The 18,879-nt window shown below is 45.1% G+C and overlaps 1 protein-coding gene and 1 non-coding gene across 4 annotated transcripts in view; both read right to left on the reverse strand.

Annotated features, from left to right (window-relative positions):
- Positions 1-18,879, reverse strand: part of PRDX1 (peroxiredoxin 1) — a 25,204-nt gene continuing 6,325 nt past the window's right edge. For all 3 annotated transcript variants that reach the window (XM_053575329.1, XM_053575328.1, XM_053575330.1), the window contains exons 2-6: positions 18,325-18,441; positions 14,301-14,454; positions 13,558-13,680; positions 12,373-12,503; positions 1-365 (exon numbers count right to left, since the gene is read on the reverse strand). In XM_053575329.1, coding sequence (XP_053431304.1) covers positions 280-365; positions 12,373-12,503; positions 13,558-13,680; positions 14,301-14,454; positions 18,325-18,430 — 600 coding nt within the window. In that variant the 5' untranslated portion in view covers positions 18,431-18,441 and the 3' untranslated portion in view covers positions 1-279. The remainder of the gene's footprint in view (positions 366-12,372; positions 12,504-13,557; positions 13,681-14,300; positions 14,455-18,324; positions 18,442-18,879) is intronic.
- Positions 9,012-9,121, reverse strand: LOC128575647 (U6 spliceosomal RNA). The gene has a single exon (XR_008377071.1). It is a non-coding gene; the product is annotated as a U6 spliceosomal RNA (small nuclear RNA).

The raw sequence follows: 18,879 nt of genomic DNA on the forward strand, positions 1-18,879 counted from the left end.
AAGAATCATCAAAGTCTCCAAGTTTAATAGAAACTACAAAGGATCCATGGGCTGATGCCCTCTACCAATAGATATAAATCAGATGGCCTGCCCCACAACACAACTGAAGCCATTCCCACCTAGGGAAGGCTGGCCTCTCCAACCCCCATAGGAAAAGCCTGTCTTACATCACTTCTTGTCTGAACCTAAAGTCTGTGTTTTACCCATGGAAAAAAAAGTACAAAAGAGTTTTTGTTCTCATGACTGTCACTGCAGCCCAGCACTAAAATAGCCCAGTGCTCATTTCTGCTTGGAGAAATATTCTTTGCTCTTTTGGACATCAGGCTTGATGGTATCACTGCCAGGCTTCCAGCCAGCTGGGCACACTGTAAGAGAAAGGTACCACTAATTAATATCCTGTTGAGTTGTATATACTTCCTCCTATGCCTCAAAACCAGTTCTATGCCCTAAATAAAGTCCAATTACTCAAAACACCAGGAAACCTACCCTGTGGTCTAAAATCATTCATCCTTTTAGTGTAAGTCTAATTACTTTACAAATCTTAAGCAATTTAATCCTCACTATAGCCCTAATACACAATTATGCCTAATTTATTCATGTAAAATCTGAAATTTAAAGAGATTAAGTTTTTCTTTTCTTTTGGCCAGGGCCAGGTTTGAACCCTCCACCTCTGGTATATGAGGCTGGCGCCCTACTCTTGGCAGTTTTAACCATAAACTTTGTTCTAAAATTAATATCTTAAGTATATATGGAAAAATGTTAAGATTTGTTGTTAATGATAGGTAGTAAGCAAATGAGTAGTCTTATGTTCTCCATATTTTATATATGCTTCAATATACAGAGTCTCACTATGTCACCCTCAGTAGAGTGCCATGGCATCATAGCTCACAGCAACCTCTACCTCTTGGGCTTCAGAGGTTCTCTTGCCTCAGCATCCCAAGTAGCTGGGGCCACAGGTGCCCATCACAACACCTGGCTATTTTTTGGTTGCAGTTGTCATTCATTGTTTAGCAGGTCCGGGCTGGCTTCAAACATACCTGCCTGAGGGTATGTGGCTGGTGCTCTAACCACTGAGCTACGGGCACTGAGCTTAAAATACCTTTTTTTTTTTTTGTCCAGGCTAGAGTGGCATGACACCATTATAGATCACAGCAACCTCACACTCTTGGGTTCAAGTGATCCTCTTCCCTCAGCCTTGCAAGTTGCTAGGACTACTAGCACCCACCACAAGGCCTAGCTCATTTTTTCTGTTTTTAGTAGCAACTGGGTCTTACTCTTGCTCAAGCTTTTCTCAAACTCCTGAGCTCAAGTGATCCTCCTACCTTGGCCTTCCAGAGTGCTAGGATTATAGGCTTGAGCCACTATGCCTGCCCTTAAATTTATTTTTTTTTAAGGTTAAAGTTGGCTGGCACCTGTGGCTCACTGGGTAGGATACCAGCCCCATATACCAAGGGTGGCGGGTTCGAACCCAGCCCGGGCCAAACTGCAACAAAAAATAGCCGGGCATTGTGGCAGGTGCCTGTAGTCCCAGCTACTTGGGAGGCTGAGGCAGGAGAATCGCCTAAGCCCAGGAGTTGGAGGTTGCTGTGAGCTCTGATGCCACGGAATACTACCAAGGATGATAAAGTGAGACTCTGTCTCTAAAACAAAATAATTATAATAAACCAAACTGAACAAGAGTGAGATCCTGCCTCTACTTAAAAAATAGAAAAATTAGCTAGACATCATTCACATGCCTGTAGCCCCAACTATGCAAAGAGACTAAGGCAGGAGGATTACTTGAACCTAGGAGTCTGAAGTTGCAGTCAGCGAGGCTTATGGCAAAGCACTCTAGCCTAGGCAACAGAGCGAGACTCCATCTCAAAAAGGGGGGGGAAGATAAATTAGACTTCATCAAAATTAAGAACTTTTGTACATCCAAGGACATTATCAAGAAAGTGTAAAGACAGCCCACAGAATGAGAAAGCATTTGCGAATCATATCTCTGACACAGGATTAATTTCTGAAATATATAAAGAAATCCTACAACTCAACACCAAAGGACAAACCAATTCAAAAGAAGATATACAAAGGGCCAGTTATCAATGCTATTAATGCCACTGAATTATGCTTAGTAATTATGTTATCACAATAAAAGCTTTCCAAAAAGAAAATAATGGTGAAGTTTAAATGATTTGCCACCACTTTCCCATGCTCAAGGGGGGTAAAAAAAAAACAAGCTAAATAAATGACAAAGCTAGGATTCTATAAACCCTAAGCTCCCATTTCCCTCTAGTAGCCCCTTCAGAAAACTGAAAACAGCAAGCTCAGTCTGTCTTCTCAGCATTTTTTTTTCTTTTGGCTTAAACAGAAAACTTTTACCATCCTATAGTTCTAGAGGCTAAAAGTCCAAAATAAGTGTTTACAATGTTGGCTCAAGGCCAGGCATAGTGGCTCATGCCTGTAATCCTAGCACTCTGGGAAGCAAGGCTGGTCAATTCCTTGAGCTCAGGAATTCAAGACCAGCCTGAGCAAGAGCAAGACCCCATCTACTATGAAAAAAATTAACCTGGAGTTATGGAGGGCACCTATAGTCCCAGCTACTCAGGAGACGAGGCAAAAGGATTAGTTGAGCCCTAGAGTTTGAGGTCGCTGGGAGCTATGAGGCAAATTAATTCCCCTCTCTTAGTAAACAAAAAGCAGGGTTTGAAAATCTTTCACGGGTAGCACCTGTGGCTCAAAGGAGTAGGGCGCTGGCCCCATATAGCGGAGGTGGTGGGTTCAAACCCAGCCCCTGCCAAAAACTGAAAAAAAAAAAAAAAAAGAAAGAAAATCTTTCACACAGTTATACGGAAAGCATAACCTTTAACCTTTTCCTAAAGGCCACACAGCTAGAAACGTGCCTTGGTCTAGCCTGATTTTTCCACTTCCATTTGCTGTCATATTCTAGGAGACATATAGTCCCCACAGTCTGTAACACGGCAAGCAAGATTTTCATCTGGTCAAGTGAGAGACAGGGAAGCCTCTTTTTGTTCCAAGAATATCATAACCTCAGAAACATGCAACCAGCTTTCCGGGCACAAGGTAAAGATGGAACAAAAGCTAAATGGAAGGCCCAGCTGCCATTATTTTCCTGAAATCTTCATCTGGTTATTAAAGTTATTGGTTTAGGATGGGCCTGGTGATTCCTAGCACTCTGGAAGGCCAAGGCGGGTAGACTGAGTTCAGAAGTTTAACACCAGCCTGAGCAAGAATGAGACCCCATCTATACTAAAACTAGTCAGGCATTGTGACCGGGGCCTAGAGTCCCAACTACTCAGGAGGCTGAGGCAGGAGGGTTGTTCAAATCCAAGAGTTTGAGGCTGCTGTAAGCTACAATGACGCCAGGGCATTCTACCCAGGGTGAGAGTGAGCCTGTCTCTAAATAAATAAATAGTTTAGTGGCACCAAAGGGTTACAACACAGGCCCCAAACATAAAGCAAGCTACAGAGAACAAAGAACAGAATGAAAGACCAGGCCAGAGCCAGCTAGAAGTCTGCCAGTAGGTGCTAACAGGGAACACAAAGAACTGGGCCTCACTGCTAAATAGGAGAAAAAACAAACCAGAGGGCGGTTCCTGTGGCTCAGTGAGTAGGGTGCCGGCCCCATATGCAGAGGGTGGTGTGTTCAAACCCAGCCCCGTCCAAACTGCAACAAAAAAATAGCCGGGCGTTGTGGCGGGCGCCTGTAGTCCCAGCTGCTTGGGAGGCTGAGGCAAGAGAATCACGTAAGCCCAAGAGTCAGAGGTTGCTGTGAGCCGTGTGACGCCACAGCACTCTACCCGAGGGCGGTACAGTGAGACTCTGTCTCTACAAAAAAAAAAAGAAAAAACAAACCAGAAAATACCCTGGCAATTCGCTCCTTGCCTCTAAGGCCTCTTGGCTCTTACAATTATACTTGTATTAGTGACAAAAAGAGCCCCACTTAAATGTTTCACTCATACTCAACAGTGTTTTTTTTGTGTATGTTTTCTTTTTCAGTTTTTGGCCAGAGTTGGGTTTGAACCTGCCACCTCTGGCATATGGGGCCAGCACCCTACTCCTTTGAGCCACAGGCGCCGCCCTCAACAGTGTTGTTTTTTGGAATTAAAATGAATTCCACTTCCAGGGTGGAATGTGGGGAGAAAAGAGTGGTTTCCGTCCAGCTACTCAGAGGTCTGCTGGACATGTTGGTTGTGCTAGGTTGTGAGTTCCAGAATGGATTTATTGGCCGGGTGTGGTGGCTCACACCTGTAATCCTAGCACTCTGGGAGGTCGAAGCAGGTGGATTGCTTGAGCTCACTGAGTTTGAGACCAGCCTGAGCAACAGCAAGACCCTATCTCCACTCAAAGTAGAAAAAGTGAGTTAAGAGGATCACTTGAGTCCAAGAGTTAGAAGTTGCTGTAAGCTATGATGCCACAGCACCCTACCTAGGGCAATGACTCAAGACTCTGTCTCAAAAAAATAAAAACTAAAAAAAGAATAGATCCATTTTAATGAGTTCCACATAAACCAGCCCTCAAGTGCAACAGAAGTGCTGACTCTCCAAGGAGAAAATGACAATATTCACAGTAACCTCAGTATTAAGAGGACTGCCTAATACAAAAGGCCTTAAACAAAGTTTTTTCTAGGTCAGACATGGTGGCTCAGCCTGTAATCCTAGCACTCTGGAAGACCGAAGTTGGAGGACAGCTTGAGCTCATGAGTTCCAGACCAGGTTAAGCAAAAGCAAGACCCTTCTCCACTAAAAATAGAAAAACTGGGCGGCGCCTGTTGCTCAAGGAGTAGGGCGCTAGCCCCATATACTGGAGGTGGTGGGTTCAAACCCAGCCCTGGCCAAAACTACAACAACAACCAAAAAAAAAAAAAAAAGAGCAAAACTGAGGCAAAATGATCACTTGAACCAAGACTTCAAATGACCAACTTCAACCAAGAGTTGAAGGTTTCTATGAGCTATGACACCATGGAACTCTACCCAGGTTGACAGCTAGAGACTGTCTCAAAAAAAAAAAAAAAAAAAAAAAGTTTTTTCTGCATTTTATTTTTTTTTTAAACAAAGCCTCAAGCTGTCGCCCTGGGTAGAGTGCTGTAACATCACAGCTCACAGCAACCTCCAACTCTTGGGCTCAAGTGATTCTCCTGCCTCCGCCTCCCAAGTAGCTGGGACACCCACAGGCACCTGCCACAATGCCCGGCTATTTTTTGGTTGCAGCCGTCATTGTTTGGTGGGCCCGGGCTGGATTCAAACCTGCCAGCTCAGGTGTATGTGGCTGGCGCCTTAATAGCTTGAACCACAGGTGCCGAGCCTTTTTCTGCATTTTAATTGCCTAAAAAAGCCTATGAATTTGAATCCCAGCTCCACCACTAATAATAAATAGTGTTTTATTTGTTTTAATTTTTTGGGGGGACAGAATCTCACTATGTCACCCTCGGTAGAGTACTGTGGCATCACAGCTCACAGCAACCTCAAACTCTTGGGCTTAAGTGATTCTTTTGCCTCAGGCTCCCAAATAGCTGGGCTACAGGCGCCCACCACAACACCCAGCTATTTTTTTGGCGCAGTTGTCGTTGTCTAGAAGAACTGGGCTGGGCTCAAACCCACCTGCATTGGTGTAAGTGGCCGGTGCCCTGCCCACTGAGCTATATGTGCCACCTAAATAGCCTAAATAATGTGTTTTAAATATTGGTTTATTGGTCCTTAAAACTAAGTACCTAGGATAGGCTACCATTTATAGTCTCTTAAATGCTGACTATTAAAAAGGCTTCACACAGAAAACTGTGCATGTTCTTGTGGGATGAGAAGCAGCAGAGACCAATAGTCTGAAAAGCCAAACTTCTCAGTCACCAAAACCTTGGGTTCAGAAGTCTTTCTTTTTTTTTTTTTTCTGTAGAGACAGAGTCTAACTTTATGGCCCTGGGTAGAGTACAGTGGCATCACAGCTCACAGCAACCTCCAACTCCTGGGCTTAAGTGATTCTCTTGCCTCAGCCTCCCGAGTAGCTGGGACTACAGGCGACCGCCACAACACCCGGCTATTTTTTTTTGGTTGCAATTCAGCCGGGGCCGGGTTTGAACCCACCACCCTCGGTATATGGGGCTGGCGCTTTACCAACTGAGCCACAGGCGCCACCCCGGTTCAGAAGTCTTAACCTCTGTATAAAGTCCTAGGAAAGGCCTACTTTGCCGCTTCTGATGCCTGTTTTAGTGCTGAACCTCATTACCCACTAGGGGGCAGTCTAAGCAGATATTAGAGCCTTCATTTGGCCAAGCTAGTAACCACACATGCTTCTGAGCAAATGCAATCATCTGGTTGTCAGTGCTCACTGATAGCTACATTATCAGTTTTTACCCTAGCCAAGCCAGCACCTCTGGGTATCTTTTTTGTTTTTTGTTTTTTTTTTTGAGACAGAGCCTCAAGCTGTTGCACTGGATTGAGTGTCGTGCGTGGCATCACAGCTCACAGCAACCTCCAACTCCTGGGCTCAAGCTCGTGTCCTGCCTCCGCCTCCCAAGTAGCTGGGACTACAGGCGCCCGCCACAATGCCCAGCTATTTTTTGGTTGCAGCCATCGTTGTTGTTTGGCAGGCCTGGGCTGGATTTGAATACGCCAGCTCAGGTGTATGTGGCTGGCAGCTTAGCCGCTTGAGCCACAGGCACCAGCCACTTCTGAGTATCTTAAACACACAGCACTAATCAAAACTCTACTATCTTTTTTTTTTTGTAGAAACAGAGTCTCACTTTATGGCCCTCGGAGGAGTGCCGTGGCCTCACACAGCTCACAGCAACCTCCAACTCCTGGGCTTAAGCGATTCTCTTGCCTCAGCCCGCCAAGTAGCTGGGACTACAGGCGCCTGTCACAATGCTCGGCTATTTTTTGGTTGCAGTTTGTGGCTCCGACTGAGCCACAGGTGCTGCCCATCTATTATCTTTTTTTAAGACAGTCTCACAGGCACAGTGGCTCAGTGAGTAGGGCACCGGCCCCATATGCCGAGGGTGGTGGGTTCAAACCCAGCCCCGGCAAAACTGCAACAAAAAAATAGCCGGGCGTTGTGGCAGGCACCTGTAGTCCCAGCTGCTTAGGAGGCTGAGGCTAGAGAATCGCGTAAATCCAAGAGTTAGAGGTTGCTGTGAGTCATGTGACGTCATGGCACTCTACAAGAGGGTGGTACAGTGAGACTCTGTGACTCTCACAAAGTCTCATTTTGTCGCCCTTCATCCTGCGCCATGGCGTTGTAGCACACAACAACCTCAAACTCTTGGGCTCAAGTGATTCTCTTGCCTTAGCTTCCCAAGTACCTGGGACTACAGGTGCCTGCCACAACGCTAGGCTAATTTTTTTTTTTTTTTTTTTTAGAAACAGTCTCACTTTGTCGCCCTCAGTAAAGTGCTGTGCTGTCACACCTCACAGCAACCTCCAACTCCTGGGCTTAGGTGAGTCTCTTGCCTCAGCCTCCTGAGTAACTGGGACTACAGGCGCCCGCCACAACGCCCAGCTATTTTTTTTGTTGCAGTGTGGCTGGGGCCAGCGCCATACTCACTGAGCCACAGGCACTGCCCAACACTTGGCTATTTTACTCTTGCTCAGGCTGATCTTCAACCTAGGAGACCTGCAATCCACCCACCTGGGCCTCCCAGAGTGTAAGGATTACAGGTGTTAGCCACAGTCCTTGGCCTAATTTTTCGGGTTTTTTTTTTTTTTTTTTTGTAGAGACAGAGTCTCACTGTTCCACCCTCGGTAGAGTGCTGTGGAGTCACCCGGCTCACAGCAACCTCTAACTCTTGGGCTTACGCGATTCTCTTGCCTCAGCCTCCCGAGTAGCTGAGACTACAGGCGCCCGCCACAAGGCCCAGCTATTTTTTTGTTGCAGTTTGGCTGGGGCTGGGTTTGAACCCGCCACCCTCGGCATATGGGGCCAGTGCCCTACTCACTGAGCCACAGGCGCTGCCCTGGGGTTTTTTCTTTTTTTGAGAGTCTGAGTTTCACTCTGTGCCCTGGGTAGAGTGCATGACATCATCATACCTCACAGCAACCTCAAATTCTTAGTTGAGCTCAAGTGATCCTCCTGTCTCAACCTCCTGAGTAGCTGGTACTACAGGTGTCCACCATAACGCCCAGCTAATTTTTCTATTTTTAGTAGAGATGGGGTCTCACTTTGCTCAGGCTGGAACTTCATTTTAAGTCACAAGATCAGAGCTAAAATGAGCCTTACAAAGCTAATCTGAACTAGGTGTCATGACATGTAGTAAGGGAATAAGTTTATATAAGTCCACCTGTGCCCTTGATCTGATGTCAACAGCACTCAATCAGAACTTTTCATACCCCAAATTACATTAAGCTGGAGACAGGAGTCAAGAACCCCATACCCAGCAGACTGCTGCTTCAGGAGCTGAGTTCTTAAAAACTAAGCACTTAGCAGGGTTAAGGTACCTTGTGAGAAACAGCCACGCTCACAAAGAAAGAAAGGTCACCTTGTAACTCAAAAGCCAAAATCAAGCAGTTCCACGCCCCTTTTTTTTTTTTTTTTTTTTTGTGGTTTTTGGCCGGGGCTGGGTTTGAACCCGCCACCTCCGGCATATGGAACCGGCGCCCTACTCCTTGAGCCACAGGCGCCACCCTTTTTTTTTTTTTTTTTAAATAAAAGATTTTTATTTACTGTGTGCACAGGGAGAAATCACAGTGATTGCCAGTGCCCTTTTTAAATTTTATATTAATGAGTGTCCGTGTGATTAGGTTACAATGTTTGCTTTTGTTAGGTTATGGTCCCTGTTTTAGCTTGATTTTTTTTTTTTTTTTGGCTGGGGCTGGGTTTGAACCCACCACCTCTGGTATATGGGACTGGCGCTCTACTCCATGAGCCACAGGCGCCGCCCCGATGGTCCCTGTTTTAGTTGTGTCCTATACCTAGGTGTGCCATACACCCCTTGCATTGTATCCATTAGGTGAACCAATCCCCCCCCCCTTCTTCTTTATTTCCCCTCCCTCCGCTCACAACTTGAATTAAATTGAGTTTTTAAAAATATGGAACGCTTCATAAACGTGTGTGTCATCCTTGTGCTGGGGCCATGCTAATCTTCACTGTACCGTTCCAATTTTAGTATTTTAGTATATCCAAGCAAGCACTTTTTTCCATTTTAATTACAACACCCAAAACAGTAACACCTAAGGAGAAAAGTACCAGTGCTGAGGCAGTAGGAAAAGAAAGGCCTACACTCTAGCAAATGCTAGACAAAAAAAAAACAAAATTGGGGCGGTGCCCAAAGCTCAGTGGGCAGAGCACCAGCCACATACACCAAGGCTGGTGGGCTCTAATCCCAGACAATCCCTGGCGGATCACCTAAAAACAATGTCAATTGCAACACAAAAATAGCTAGGTGTTGTGGTGGGTGCCTGTAGTCCCAGCTGCTTGGGAGGCTGAGGCAAGAGAATTGCTTAAGCTCATGTGTTTGAGGTTGCTGTGAGCTATGACGCTATGGCACTCTACCCAGGGCGACAGCTTGAGACTCTGTCTCAAAAACAAACAAACACATCAAAACACCAAAAATTGAAAGAAATGTGGCCAGTGATGTTTAGGTTTTACAAGTACAGGCTTCCAAAATCATCTTTGATTATGAGACTTCCAATAAATAACCTTGACATTTCACTTTCCTAGCTCAACTCTTCATTTAAAAAAAAAGTTTTTTTTGGGTGGCGCCTGTGGCTCAAGGAGTAGGGCACCGGTCCCATATGCCAGAGGTGGCGGGTTCAAACCCAGCCCCAGCCAAAAAAAAAAAAGTTTTTATGGGCGATGCCTGTGGCTCAGTGGGTAGGGTGCAGGCCCCATATACCAAGGGTGGTGGGTTCAAACCTGACCCAGCCAGCTAAAAACAGCAGTGGCAACTGCAACAAAAAATAGGTGAGCATTGCAGCGGGAGCCTGTAGTCCCAGCTACTTGGGAGGCTGAGGCAAGACAATCGCTTAAGCCTAAGAGTTGGAGGTTGCTGTGAGCTGTGACATGACAGCACTCCACATGAGAGTCTGTCTCAAAAAAAGTTTTTATGTGGAACATTTCTGTGACTTAGTATTTGATAACAGTAATTCTTTTTTTTTTTTTTTGTAGACACAGAGTTTTTGCTTTATGGCCCTGGGTAGAGTGCCGTGGCATCACACAGCTTACAGCAACCTCCAACTCCTGGGCTTAAGCAATTTTCTTGCCTCAGCCTCCCAAGCAGCTGGGACTACAGGCGCGCACCACAACGCCCGGCTATTTTTTTGTTGCAGTTCGGCCAGGGCGGGGTTTGAACCCGCCACCCTCAGTATATGGGGCCGGTGCCTTACCGACTGAGCCACAGGTACCGCCCAGTAATTTTTTTTTTTTTATAACAGTAATTTTTTTCATCCCTCCCTGCCCTGATAACAGTAATTCTTACAAATTAAACTATCATATTATATAACAGAATGGATTTTTTTTTTTTTTTTGAGACAGAGCCTCAAGCTATCACCCTCAGTAGAGTGCTGTGGCAGCACAACCTCTAACTACTGGGCTTAAGCAATTCTCCTGCCTCTGCCTCCCAAGCAGCGGGTACCATAGGCACCTGCCACAACACCCGGCAATTTTTTGGTTGCAGCGTCATTGTTGTTTGGCAGGCCCGGGATTCAAACTCGCCAGCTCAGGTGTATGTGGTTGGCGCCTTAGCTGCTTGAGCCACAGGCGCCAAGCCAGAATGGATTTTTTTTTAATCTACAATGTTATTTGTGCCTAAAGCTAATTTATAAGATTTTCTGGGCCTGTGTACTTATCTAAAGGAAAGGAGGGGAATGGATTTGGGAAATGTGAACGTAAGTGGTGGTTATGAGGTGTGCAAGCTGAACACTGTTTGCACTACTACCAGCACTCTCAGATATAGCCTCAGTTAAAGTCTCAGTTCTCATCCTTTGCCTGCATGACAAAGGATGGAGATGCCATGTGAGGTAAGTTTGAGTAGGTATGTCCCATTGGTGATACTCCTAAGATGGAGTATGAATACATGAAACATCAAGCTGTAGCTCTTCAATTGTTCCTTCGAAAGTAGTAATTCTGCTTCATGTTTCCAGAAGTCACTTATGGCAAGATAGCATTAAATCCTCGTTGAAGTTCTTTCTTCAGGTTTTCAACATCTTTGGCAGGCTCTTTTGCTATCTGCTATCTCAGGTGATTCAAACCTTGATCTTTTCCGAAGCTCATGCAGCCCAATAGTTACTTCGGTGCTCTTTGTTTCTTCAGTTTCTGTGTCACAATTTCCTACTGTCAGAGAGGAACTGTGACATGGCATGCCTTGTGCTGGTTCTACACCTGGAGGAGTCAGATACATTGTGTTCGATGGCTGCTTGTGTGGGACGTGTTTGGGGATGGAGTGAGTAGAGTGTGGAAAGGCAGTAGTGGTTTTCATCCAGCTACTTACAGGTATGGGACATGTTTGTTGTGCTTGGTTGTGAATTCCAGAATGGATTTTTTTTTGGTAGCAGAGGGGGTTTCCTTTGTTGCCCAGGCTAGAGTATAGTGGCAGGTTACAGGTATTATTATAATCATTACAGCGCACTGTAGCCTCCAATGCAGGCCTGGTCTCAAGTGATCCTCCTCCTGCTGAGTACCTGGGACTAGAGGCACATACCACCATATCTGGCTACAGAATGGATTTTTATTTATTTTATTTTTTTTTTGAGAAACTATCACTTTGCTACCCTCCGCATCATAGTAACCTCAAACTCTTCGGCTCAAGTGATTCTCTTGCCTCAGCCTCTCAAGTGTCTGGGACTACCTCTGCTTCTCAAAGTGCTAGGATACAGGTATGAGAGCCACTGTGCCCAGCCCAGAATGAATTTTTTAATAGCAGAAATTATCTTTAAGTTATATTAGTTCTATTTTCTAAATTTTAAAACTGCACATATTTTTGTTTATTTATTTTTACCCTCCACCTGGGACAAACTCCTGTCGCATGCATATATTGTTTTTTTTAAACCCCAAGAAAAACAACTATGAACGGGGGATTAAGCTATTCTCCCAATAAACAACTGTCAAAGATGGCATGCGTTACCTCTAGATATGTTGCTCAACGTTTTAGTTTTGCCCTAATACATCTATGAGATTCTCCTATACTCCAGTAAGTTAGATCTGTAGCAGTGAGTGATTCTAAATGAGAACAGAGGATGGAAACGTGTAGTTTGAACAAAAAGCCTTTACTCTATATTTTCTCCCCCCTAACTTTCCCACTACCCCTGCCCCCACAACCTACCATAATCCAGACTTCAATTTCTTAAAGAGACATACTCATTCTATTCCTATGTGGTAGACTCTGCTCCTACCATCTGTCTCACCCTACCACCACTTTGTTGTCCTGATGCCAGGCAGATAACTTACCTTCCCCATGTTTGTCAGTGAACTGGAAGGCCTGAACCAGTCTCAGAGTCTCATCCACAGAGCGACCAACAGGGAGGTCATTCACAGTGATCTGCCGAAGGGTACCCTTATCGTCAATAATAAAGAGGCCCCTGGAATAAAGAGATTGAAAAATCAAAGGAGGAGAAAGAAGCAGTACAGGTTTAGAAATCTGCTTTGCTGGAATGACAAGACACTTGAAGCCCTACAGAAATGCCTGATCTCTAAAACTGGCTTTGCTCTTAGTGAGTCTTGCATAAAATAATGAAAACTAAGGGGCTCGATGTCCATAGCTCAGTGGTTAGGGCTCTGGCCACATACATCAGGGTTGGCGGGTTCGAACCCGGCCCAAGCCTGCTAAAACAACAATGACAACAACAACAAAAACATAGCTGGGTGTTATGGTGGGTGCCTGTAGTCCCAGCTACTCGGGACAAGAGAATCGCTTAAGCCCAAGAGTTGGAGGTTGCTGTAAGCTTTGACACTGCCATGGCACTCTACCGAGGATGATGTAGTAAAACTGTCTCAATAAAAAATGAAATAAAGAGGGTGGCGCCTGTAGCTCAAGGAGTAGGGCACCGGTCCCATATGCCAGAGGTGGCAGGTTCAAACCCAGCCCCGGCCAAAAACCACAAAAAAAAAAACTGAAATAAAGAAAAATAAGGGCGGCGCCTGTGGCTCAAGGAGTAGGGCGCCGGTCCCATATGCCAGGTGGCAGGTTCAAACCCAGCCCTGGCCAAAAACCAAAAAAAAAAAAAGAAAAAGAAGGAAATGAAGGAGACTCCACAGATCAGGGCTGTGAGCCTTATTCAAATAAATGGCTTTAAGCCAACTGATTTTTTTTCTTTTTTTGGAGACAGGGTCTTGCTCTCCAGCTTACCTAGGCTGGAGTGCAGTGGCATCCTCATAGCTCAATGCAACCTCAAACTCCTGGGCTCAAGCAATCCTCCTGCCTTAGCCTCCCAAGTAGCTGGAACTATTAGAGACATGCACCACCACCCCTGGCTAATTTTTCAATTTTTCTGCATAGACAGGATCTTATTCTTGCTCAGGCTGGTTTTTAGCCTCTAGCCTCAAGCAATCCTCCCTCTATGGCCTCCCAAAGCACCAGGATTACAGACAAGAGCCATCACACCCAGCCCCTATTGAATAATTCTAATGACATACCTGAATGAGATGCCTTCATCAGCCTTTAAGACACCATAATCCTGCGCAATGGTGCGCTTGGGGTCTGACACCAAAGGAATGTTCATGGGTCCCAGTCCCCCCTGTTTCTTAGGTGTGTTGATCCTATAACAAAAGCACATATACATATACAATCATATTCATTCAAGAATATTAACTGTAGGGCGGCTCCTGTGGCTCAGCGGGTAGGGCGCCAGTCCCATATGCCGGAGGTGGCGGGTTCAAACCCAGCCCCGGCCAAAAAAAAAACCACAAAAAAAAAAAAAAAAAAAAGAAGAATATTAACTGTACCTATTCCTCCTTCTCTTCCCTGAATTCCTAATCTAACTCTCAAAAAAAACTTTAAAAGTTTTCTAGCAGTAAAGTGAATGGCTGAGCAGTTAAGGTAGGTCCCCAGGGTATACTCAATTGTTTTTTTTTTTTGGGGTATACTCAATTGTAATTCAATCTGCTTCTCCTTTGTTGCCAGGTAATCAGAGAGCAACAAGAGAATGTCAAAGCTCCTGCACTACTTCCAAGAAGAGCCAGGCAACAATAAAGCTATTGTCAAAACCTCCCAGTAGCTTCTTTTTTTTTTTTTTTTTTTTTTTTTATTTTGGCCGGGGCTAGGTTTGAACCCGCCACCTCCGGCATATGGGACCGGCGCCCTACTCCTTGAGCCACAGGCGCCGCCCTCCCAGTAGCTTCTTAAAAAGCCTACATGCCAAATGGACCAAGGGATTTACCATGCCAGATGACAGAAGTGAGAATCCACAGAAGCACCAATCACTTGGCAATTGAGTTTCTTAAATTCTTCTGCCCTATCACTGAAAGCAATGATCTCCGTGGGGCAGACAAAGGTGAAATCAAGAGGGTAAAAGAAGAACACAACATATTTTCCTGGGGGAAAAAACAGAAATCACTGATTAGCCTTTGAAAAAGACTTCCTTCATTTACAGAAATTAAGTCAAAGACATTTTACTGTGGAAAAAGAAGTTCTAAATTGATGGCAGACAACATAATCACTGAACGCCAAGATATTCATATATGTCTCCTACTAGCTACTACTTTTAGAAGCTGCTGCAACAGGAAGGCCTGAATGAAAAAAGTTCCAGCTTTATTCACCTGCCTCCATGTTCTGCCAATTACAGAATAACACTGTTCAGGTTAATTTTAATCTTGTAAAGGCTAAAATTTGATATTGAGTGGCTAGGCTAAAAGGAACATAAACACTAAGTTCTCCAGTGAAGAAAAGCAGAATATAATTATCTGCTGGATAGCCTAATGCCAATGCTTACAAACATAAAAGGCTAAATTGCTGGGTTCTCCTCTACTAGGAAGAGATAAGACACCAGTAAGAATCCGAAGCCTGGCTCGACACCTGTAGCTCAAAGCAGCTAGGGTGCCAGTCACATACACCGGAGTTAGCAGGTTCGAATCCAGCCCGGGCCGGCCAAACAACGACAACTGCAACCAAAAAATAGCTGGGCATGGTGGTGGGCGCCTGTAGTCCCAGCTACTTGGGAAGCTGAGGCAAGAAGATCGCTTAAGCCCAAGAGTTTGATGTTGCTGTCAGCTGTGACACCATGGCACAGCAATGTACCCAGGTGACAGCTTGAGACTCTGTCTCAAAAAAAAAAGAATTTGGAGTCTTTTCTTTTTTCCACAATGAATCATAATAATGGAACAAGTATTATTTAAGTGATCACATGCAGTCCTAACAACCTATCTGACAGGATTAAAAAAAAAAATCTTAAGCTGGGTGCAGTGGCATGCACCCAGGAAGTTGAGGATAAGATCAACCCAGGAATTCAAGGCCAGCCCAGATAACATGGCAAGACGCCGTCTCAAAAAAAAAAAAAAAAAAAAAGTGAGCCAGGCATGGTGGCTCACACCCATAATCCTAGCAGTCTGGGAGGCTGAGGTGAGTGGACTGACTGAGCTCAGGAGTTCAAGACCAGCCTGAGCCAGGAACAGAACAAGACCTTGTCTCTAAAACAAATAAATAACTAGGCTTGGCACCTGTGGCTCAAGTGGCTAAGACACCAGCCACATACACCGGAGCTGGCAGGTTCGAACCCACCCCAGGCTTGCCAAACAACGACAGCTGCAATCAAAAAATAGCTGGTCACTGTGGCGGACACCGGTAGTCCCAGCCACTTGGGAGGCAGAGGCAGGAGAATTGCTTGAGCCCAGGATTTGGAGGTTACTGTGAACTGTGATGCCACGGCACTCTACCCAGGGCGACAGCTTGAGGCTCTGTCTCAAAAATAAGTAAATAAATAAATAAATAAAATAGCCAGGCGTTGTGGGCACCTATAGTCCTAGCTACTTGGAAGGTTGAGGCAATTGCTTAAGCCGAAGAGTTTGAGGTTGCTGTGAGCTTAACACCACAGCACTCTACCAAGGGTGACAAAGTAAGGTTATCTCAAAAAAAAATTTTTTTAATGTGTAAGACAGTTACAAAATTAGTGATGATAGGTAACAGGATTTTTAGCAGCAATTTTACGTTAAGTCACTCAGATTATCATTATAGTAGATCTTCAAACTGGCCAGGCAGCCTCTCACCACACCTAGTAGGCTGAACTATTGGGAACAATCCCAAATATTCATTCACTCATTTCCAGATAACAGCAATGTTTGAAAGTCCAAGTAGCCTATCTTGACATTCACCTCCTTAAAAAGCAGTATCACTACAAACTGACTCATCTAAAAAACCTCTCTAGGCTCGGCACCAGCCACATACACAGAGGCTGGCAGGTTCGAACCCTGCCCAGGACAGCTAAACAATAATGACAACTGCAACAAAAAAAGCCACGCATTGTGGTGGGCGCCTGTAGTCCCAACTACTTGGAAAGCTGAGGCAAGAGAATCACTTGAGCCTAAGAGTTGGAGGTTGCTGTGAGCTGTGATAACATAGCACTCTACTGAGGGCAACATAGTTAGACTGTCTCAAAAAAAAAAAAAAACCTCTCCAGATGGCCAGGTATGGTGGCTCAGCCTGTAATCCTAGGACTCTGAAAGGCAGAGGTGGGAAAATCCCCTGAGCTCAGACTATGAGACCAGCCTGAGCAAGAGTGAGAACCCGTCTCTATAAAAAATAGAAAAAAAAAAATTTAGCCAGGTGTTGTGGCAGGTGCCTACAGTCCCAGCTTTTGGTGAAGCTGAGGCAGGATGATTCCTGCCAGGAGTTTTAGGTTGCTATGAGCAAGGCTAACTAACAACACAGCACTCTAGCCAGGGCAACAGAGTGAGATGCTGTCTCAAAAAAAACAAAAATTGGGCGGCGCCTGTGGCTCAAGGAGTAGGGCGCTGGTCCCATATGCCAGAGGTGGTGGGTTCAAACCCAGCCCTGGCCAAAAAAAAAAAAACAAAAATCTCTCCAGGGCTTTGCCTAACAAACACTTCAAAGCCTTTATAGGTCAAGCCCTAGAGTACAAAGAGCAGCTCCTCCTAGATTTCTTTCTTATACTCATAGGCCAGGGTCTCCTCCCTATGATGCTATTTACCTTGTCTGCCCGAGAAGCCCCAACAACCAAGTAGATGTGATATGTCAGGAAAACTAGTCATTATGTTTTACCCAAAAGCTAACTCCAAGAACTATACCACTAAGAAAAGTACAACATCTGAGGGCGGCGCCTGTGGCTCAGTCGGTAAGGCGCCGGCCCCATATACTGAGGGTGGTGGGTTCAAACCTGACCCCGGCTGAATTGCAACCAAAAAAATAGCCGGGCATTGTGGCAGGCGCCTGTAGTCCCAGCTACTCGGGAGACTGAGGCAAGAGAATCACTTAAGCCCAGGAGTTGGAGGTTGCTGTGAGCTGTGTGATGCCATGGCACTCTATCTAGGGCCATAAAGTGAGACTCCGTCTCTACAAAAAAAAAAAAGAAAAGTACAACATCTGAGTTTCAGCAAATCTGTATCTTCAATTGTCCCAAGAGACCCAGCTGCACAGGGACTAACCAAAAAAAGGAAGAGTCTCAAAAGAACTTACCAAGTGCCTCCATGAAACTATGACAACAGAAAAGGGACTTGTTCCAACTGTAACATCAATTCTCCTCTGGGGGCAAAACAGTCAAGGGAATGTGCCTAAGCCGTCTGCCTAATGTTAAAACTCAGCAAGCAGTATAACAGCTCCAAAGACTTGAGCAGACTTTAAATATAAAAGACCTCTTATAAGAAGAGATAATGAGAACGCCACCAATGATACAATTCAGGAGGAATACTGAAAAGGTAATTAATATTTCCATCCATAATGAAGCAGGTGCTTTCTCCAGAAGTAGTCTGGATTCAGGATATCCTGTGATTCCTGTGATCACTGTTGATACCACTTCACTTCAACATGGAAGCAACGGCCCTCTGATCTAAAAGCTTCATCTTGAGAAGCATAAAACATTTTACAGTCAAACATAACATTAACCCAAATCTAACAAGCCATCCCTACATTACAAAATAATTCCACCTGGCCAGGCACGGTGGCTCATGTCTGTAATCCTAGCACTCTGGAAGGCCAAGGTGGTGGGGATTGCCTAAGCTCAGGAGTTCGAGACCATCCTGAGCCAGACTGAGACCTCCTCTCTACAAAAATAGCTGGGCATTGTGGCCGGCACCTGTAGTCCCACCTACTTGGGAGGACTAAGGCAAGAGAATTGCTAAAGCCCAAGAGTTTGAGGTTGCTGTGAGTAGTAACAACATGGCATTCTACCAAGAGTAACAAAATAAATAAACAAAATAATTCCACCTTAATGAGTCCAATGTAATTACTCTTACCTCTATAGTCAGATAGGCTGATATCTTTGAACTGACCATCTGGCATAACAGCTGTGGCTTGGAAGTTGGGGGCAGGGTACCCAATTTTGGCATTTCCTGAAGACATTTTGCTATCAGCTGGAAAAGATAATAGAAATATCAGAAACAGGGTGGTGCCTGTGGCTCAAGGGGTAGAGTGCCAGTCCCATATGCCGGAGGTGGCGGGTTCAAACCCAGCCCCGGCCAAAAAATTAAAAAAAAAAAAAAAAAAAAAGAAATATCAGAAACAAGTTTTATTTTTCTAGATAACCAGCAACCTTCACCTATTTAAGGGACTCCACTGTAGAACAATTAAAGAATTGTCCACTGGACCTGAATACATTAAATTTTACATTAGTTAAGAAGTACACCAGCCTGGGTGGCGCCTGTGGCTCAAGGAGTAGGGCGCCGGTCCCATATGCCGGAGGTGGAGGGTTCAAACCCAGCCCCGGCCAAAAACCAAAAAAAAAAAAAGAAGTACACCAGCCTGAGCAAGAGTAAGACCCCGTCTCTAAACCTAGCAGGGAGTTGTGGCGG

Source organism: Nycticebus coucang, chromosome 22 (assembly GCF_027406575.1).
Source record: "Nycticebus coucang isolate mNycCou1 chromosome 22, mNycCou1.pri, whole genome shotgun sequence".
Classification (NCBI taxonomy): Eukaryota; Metazoa; Chordata; class Mammalia; order Primates; family Lorisidae; genus Nycticebus; species Nycticebus coucang.